This window comes from Scardinius erythrophthalmus, assembly GCF_964197995.2.
Source record: "Scardinius erythrophthalmus genome assembly, chromosome: 10".
Classification (NCBI taxonomy): domain Eukaryota; kingdom Metazoa; phylum Chordata; class Actinopteri; order Cypriniformes; family Leuciscidae; genus Scardinius; species Scardinius erythrophthalmus.
The window spans coordinates 42,454,408-42,460,907 of record NC_138230.1 but is presented as its reverse complement, the minus strand read 5'-3'; the positions used below and the strand labels follow the sequence as shown (position 1 = coordinate 42,460,907).

Here is a 6,500-nt window from a genome sequence, read left to right as displayed (position 1 = left end):
GAAAAGTTTCTGATTGGATAAAACAGGACACGTGTTTAAGTGCTTTGTTAGCGAAGAACATTGGCATTAGCAAACTGTTTTGTTTACATTTGATTAATTTAAAGCATCCTTGCTGAATATTACTTTATAAAACATACGCTACCTGGTCAGTAAGATTTTTTTTAAACTACACCATATATTGGTTGTTTAACACTATATCACCTTTCTGTTAACCTTTTCAAATTGCCCTTTTGCAACAAAAGTTATCTACCGATTATATTCAACAAAGTACATCAAAGACACAGAAAAAAGTGATGTTATTTATTGCAACAGTTTTAATGATGTTTGTTCTCCAGTACTATTTCTCAGAGCAAAAAGACAAATGATACAAAAGAAATCCCATACACATGACCTCAATATTACAGAAAGTAAAGAATAAGAGGTTGGAATTAATGTCTAAACTAGTTAAAGCATGTGATGAGAGCCAAGAGCTGGGACACGATTCACTTAAAGCCAGTATCTGTACAGCAAGATATCAGACACGGACCGTACCGTGAGCATCCGAACGTTAGGCTGTGTGTCTTTTCTGCCTCTCCAGTTTGTGCCAAAAACACCTTCAAAATCTTTCCATCACAAACCATGGAATGTTAATTTATTTACATTACAGGGAATGTTGCATGTGCTCTGGAATACAAGATGAAATAAAGAGGGAAAAGAGAATTTTTCTAAAGCAACTATAGTTTTTCAATGACACGATTGGAATTATAACTGTGATTCTGCAAGTTACTCAAGATGCCAATTCACCCTCTAAATAAGATTTGACTAATTATCCCTTGGAATTTTTTATTTTTGATTAATAAAAGTTACAGTAAATGTCTGTGTTGGTGGTCAGAAGAGGGACATTTGTGTGCTTCATATCTGAATTGCATATGTCAAAAAGAAAACGCAGTGACCCTCCCCCCCAATACTTGCCCCCTGACTAGAAAATGCAAAATGGAAAAAAAGATAAAAATCAAAAATACAAAACACAATTATGATAACATGACTTGATTCCTCTTGTTGGCCATTCATGTGTTATTTTATATGGCTGCAAGACAAAAACACAACATGAAAACACCCCAACTGTTGGCAATCGATTTCAAGTGCTAATGTTTTAATCAATGGAATAGAGGAGAATGATGCCCTGCCATTGACTGAGCAAGTGTTTCTGGTAAAGCGAGTAGTCATGTCACTAGCTGAGGGAAGATGTGATTGCCGCTGTGATTGGCTGATAGGAGAGTTGACCTGATTGGCATTCCATTCTACTTTGTAGTTTAAGCTCATTGGTCAGTCAGGTAGGACACTGCAATGGGGGCGGTCTCTCGCACAGGTTTGGTCCTTTATCCGGCAATCTCGGTTGCTGTGGTGACCAGCTTGCTGCCATCCCAGATGGTTTTGAACTGTTCAGGGACTGGGATCTCAGTCTTGAAAGAAAATGGAGAGAAACAAAAATTTGTGCTGTCAGTCGACTAATTAATCGCACATTTTTATCCTAACATTACATTTTTTAGAGCTAAAAAAATGCTGACGGTGAAGTGGCTTTATGTGTGTGTTGGATGTGCGTTTCACAGGGAACCGCTTCACAAACAACCGTACAGAATTGCCTTCTTATCGCGTTTGAATGGTTTAAAAGCACTTGAATGAATGAGAGCATGTTCATATACCGTTACACTAGACAAAGGGTGCCAGGAAAAACGGATGTTGCGCTATACATTTTTAACACGTCAAACAAAAACAAAATAATCACAAAAACGAATGTGATGATTTTAACAGCTGTCAGGAAATGTTTATAATTCATAAACAAATGAATATCTTCACTTACATATTCTCCATCTTTGTTGGGCACCAGCACGTTCATCTCTGAGCTCTTAGCGCTGATGATCTCACATGCCAGAGAGTCTTTGCTCAGGTACACATGGCAGCCATCTGTCTTGTTGATGGAGATGGTTGGCACTTTACCCATAACCTGGAAATCAAGAGGAGAACAATGACTCAGAATAAAGAGCAGATGCAAAACAGGAGTGCTAAGAAAAGAAAACAGGCAATGCTACTACTTTCAGTTACAAGATATGTAGATGTTTAAGGGAATTACTTTTAAAACCATTTTAATTAAAAGTAAAATAAATAATTTTCTCAGGGAACAGTTTTCAAAGGGAGTTATTCTCCGTATCAGTGTCACTGAACTCCCTGAAACACTTAAACAACACTGTGGATACTCTGTATTCAAGTACATGTATAGGGAGAGGAGAGTAATGAAGCACAAACATACACACCTGGATCTTAACATCCCTGCAGTTGATCACCTCAATAATACCCACAACATCGTCAAAGACAAGACCCATTTTCTTACAGTTATCTGCAGAGAAAACAACAAACTTATATCTAAACTTTCATTTGTTAACATTACATGAACTAACAGTGAACAATACTTCTACAGCATTTATTAATCTCAGTTAATCTTACCTAAACTTAAACATTGTATGTGTTAACATTAGTTAATGCACTGTGAACTAACATGAACAAACATTTTTTATAACTAAAAATCTGTCATCATTTAGGTTTGGTACAACTTGAGGGTGAGTAAATGATGACAATTTTCATTTTTGGGTGCACTATCCTTTAATGTTAGTTAATAAAAGTGTTTGTTCAAGTTGAAGCATTATCTAATGTTAACAAACGAGACCTCGCTGTAAAATGAGAACAATGGAGGAACTGCTGGTAGTGTGTACAGACCTACAATAATGGAGTTGATCTTCCCCTTCACCTGTAAAGTGCTGTTGTTGCACTTAAAGGCATAAACCACCTGTTTCAGTTCTGTGTCACTGATCACAAGGCCCTGCGCACCTTCCTGGTTTTCCTACAGGCAAAAAAGCCAAAGAGAGGATCGCATACAAAGTTAAATGAACTGGCCAAACAGTGTAATGTCTTTATGTCAGCACTAGCACATTACATCTTTTTTTAGCATCTTTCTGTATAAACAGCTGAGTCCGAGATGGAAAATACCTTTCAAAATGGCGTTTCCAAAAATAGTCTCAGCTGCATACACAGACTATAACAGGCAAACTGACTCACTCACCACTTTCCATTTCTTGCCGTCCAGCTCCAGCACTGGGGGAAGAGTGCGGGCCGGGCTGGCTGCTGCCGTGGGCCGAGAAGCGACGGGTTTGGGCCCAGAAGGCAAAGGACCTGTTTGGGATTTGAGCGCAGGATTCTTGTGGGTCTTCTGGTCATCAGACACATGCTTCAGTCCTTACAGGGAGTTAAAAGACATAGGGATATTAAAGACAAGTCTTCAATGAATTCCACACCCTGAATTGTTGTTTTATTTTGCATTATTATTTATTATTATTATTATTATTAGTGTGATTTTTGGTTTTAAATCTTCATTTGGCTTTTACCCCCTCTTAATTCAGCCATTTTCATCGACAAACAAGGGACATTTGTCGTAAACTGTGTTGACAATTTCTTTTATTGCAATGATTGTATGGGCAGGGATGCAAACAGTATATTGTGTACTAGTAACTAGACTAGAGGTTTTTCGCATTTCGTGGAAAGAGAGCACAATTGCGTACAGAAAGGCCTTAACTGCTAGATCTGCTTATTTTTCGACCCTCTTAAAAAGAAAACAAACACAACCCTAGGTATTTATTTGACACAGTGGCTAAATTAACAAAAAATAAAGCTTCAACTCCAGACGTTTCCAAACAGCACAGCAGCAGTAATGACTTTATGAACTTCTTTACTTGCAAGATTGATAATTTTAGAGAGAAAATTATAACTATGCAACTGTCTACAACAGTGTCACATCAGACAGTACATTGCAGTGTCCCTGAGGAAAAAAATCCATTCATTCGTTGCTATAGGAGAAATAATTGTGGTACAGTATGGAGTACCACAAGGCTCAGTACTAGGACCGTTGCTTTTCACCCATATCATTAGCATTAGCCTAACCTTAGGAACCTGGGTGTGCTCTTTGATACCAATCTTTCATTTGAAAGCCATGTTTCTATATCTAAATTAGAACTGTTGATGGACCCCATTGACTTCTATAGTATTTTTTCCCCTACTATGGAAGTCAGTGGTCCATCAATTGTCTGGTTATCGACATTCTTCAAAATATCTTCCTTTGTGTTCAGCAGAAGAAGGAAATTCATACAGGTTTGAAACAACTTGAGGGTGAGTAAATGATGATGGAATTTTCATTTTTAAGTGAACTATTACTTTTAGTGTCACTTCATGGCAAAAGTAGTGCTGCACTATTATGACAAAAATCATAATTGCCGATTATTCCCTTGAAATAATACATACATACACACACACAAAATTACACACACAAGTACTATCCTCCTTTACTTAACATACACATAAATTGTAAGAATATGACTAATAGTAAAGACTAATAAACATTTAGTTAACTAATAATGCTAAAGCTATTAAATGGCAGTCCCAAACTTTGTGTTAATAGAATGTTGGTATATGAGCCACCAGTCATTTAAATATATAAAAAAACACCACAAAAATGAGAATAAAGTGGCATTTTGGGGTTAATATGGAAACGACATGGTGAATACACAATACTAACAAGAACTGTTAATGAAACATGGAAACTTCTCCTGGTGATTAGAATGAAAATCATCCCTGCATGCAAATCCTTCTCAGCTAACACACGACGTACCAGTAATGTGATTTATTGTTTTTTTACTTTTATTTCTTGACTTACTAATTTACAACGTAACAACGTTGCATGCTCGTAGTTTCTTTTGCACTTTATATACAGTGAAGCGATACACAGCGCGCGCCGCGGCAATGACCTTTTCACATACACTGATGCTCCCATTACAGTGCATCAAGTGGAACAAATCTGCATCATTTCCAATCAGTCAAAAGGAGGGTTTAATGTTTTAGCGATGATCCTTCCATCATTTAAACTGCAATAAATGCGCCACTGAATGTTTTGTGGCTCTACTGGAGCCGCTTTAGTACCACATCAAGTCAGGGATCCATGTAATACCTTTAGTAATGTCAGCTCCCTTGTTGAGAGAGGCGAAGAGAGCGTTGCGAGAGACTGCTCCAGAGTCTCCACCTGAAGACTTTTCACCGAAGTCCATGGGGGGTGGAGGGCCGGGGGGAGGCGGAGCCGGAGCGCCACCGGAGGCCGAAGCTACGGGACCCTGAAAAACAAAAACAATTAAACCTTATATTCTGAACCACGTGGGACAAACCGAACACACGAGAATGAGACTCACAGTCTTGCTCCAGCTCAATCCAGTGGTGTGGTGCTGCTTGATGTAGGCCTGCAGCTCGGTCCAAATGGACACATAGGCATTGACCCAGTCCACATGCATCTTATCTCTGAAAATAAGACAATAAAGCAGGTGGGAAAATGACAGATGTGCCATTTAGTACAAGTACAAGTTTCCCCACACCACAGACAGACACATACTTCTCCTTGTAATCCTTGAGCACACGGTTGGTGTAAAACATGGCTGCGTCCTGCATGTCCTTCACAAAGGGGCCTGGCTTTGGGGCCTAAAGAAAAAAAAAAAAGAGCATATCCATATTTTTAATCATTTTTCATAATAACATTTCTTTGAAATTACTTTGATACCACTGCATACATCCTTGAAAAACCATATCATCACTCTCAGATGGAAACCTTCCATCACCATATTTCTTCCCCACCCCCCATAAATCCTTACTATTGGTCATCGAGCTGTGAGTTTTGCTAATAATTAACTAATAATTAATTAATAATTGTTTTGCTAATAATTAACAAATGAAAAGTATTAAAGAGTTTGTGACTAAACCTTGTAACCCCATTGGATCCTCAAACTGTCAGTCAAACCTCATAACTCCACCCACCTCTGTCATGAATGAAGTGACATTTTGGAGCGTCTCTGCTAGTGTGCAATGCAAGGGTAAATAAACAACTGGATGTTTAAATAAGTACAGCGCTTTTTTTTTTTTTTACTCTAGAAACACATATTTAAAGGCTGATTTATGTATTTGAGGAGCGGAGAAGAGCATCTTACTCTAGCATTTGTAGTCAAGTCATACTCAATACTGTTTTTAATAGCCTGTGTACTTCATCTTTTATAACATGAGATTTTGGCCACATGACAGAAAAAACTGAGCGCCCACATTACTACAATAAACCTTATAACCCATAAGTTGATAAATGTAATGCGATGCACTAAGATGCAGCAATTCTAATGACGGATAAAACATGTGTCTGATATTTGCTGATCAAAAACCTTGTAACTCCATTTGAGCTTGATATTGGTGAAATGCTAATAATATAAATGACACATGCAAGTGTCTGACCATATATAAAGCCACGATATCAACTTTAACACAGTGTTTAATTGTGCATCCAGTGTTTTTTCCATTTCCTGAAAAGTAGTGGTTTTGGGCATATGAGTTTTCCGCATGACAGTGACGATACGCAAAGCATGCCAGCCTAACCCAGATATTTGTAAATG

At 38.0% G+C, this 6,500-nt stretch overlaps 1 protein-coding gene across 1 annotated transcript in view; it reads right to left on the bottom strand.

Annotated features, from left to right (window-relative positions):
* Positions 1 to 294: 294 nt before the first annotated feature.
* Positions 295 to 6,500, bottom strand: part of cap1 (CAP, adenylate cyclase-associated protein 1 (yeast)) — a 13,408-nt gene continuing 7,202 nt past the window's right edge. Inside the window, exons 6-13 of the mRNA XM_081375867.1 lie at positions 5,462 to 5,547; positions 5,265 to 5,370; positions 5,030 to 5,189; positions 3,095 to 3,267; positions 2,752 to 2,875; positions 2,292 to 2,374; positions 1,841 to 1,984; positions 295 to 1,442 (exon numbers count right to left, since the gene is read on the bottom strand). Of these exons, the coding sequence (XP_081231993.1) occupies positions 1,359 to 1,442; positions 1,841 to 1,984; positions 2,292 to 2,374; positions 2,752 to 2,875; positions 3,095 to 3,267; positions 5,030 to 5,189; positions 5,265 to 5,370; positions 5,462 to 5,547 (960 nt within the window). The 3' untranslated portion in view covers positions 295 to 1,358. The remainder of the gene's footprint in view (positions 1,443 to 1,840; positions 1,985 to 2,291; positions 2,375 to 2,751; positions 2,876 to 3,094; positions 3,268 to 5,029; positions 5,190 to 5,264; positions 5,371 to 5,461; positions 5,548 to 6,500) is intronic.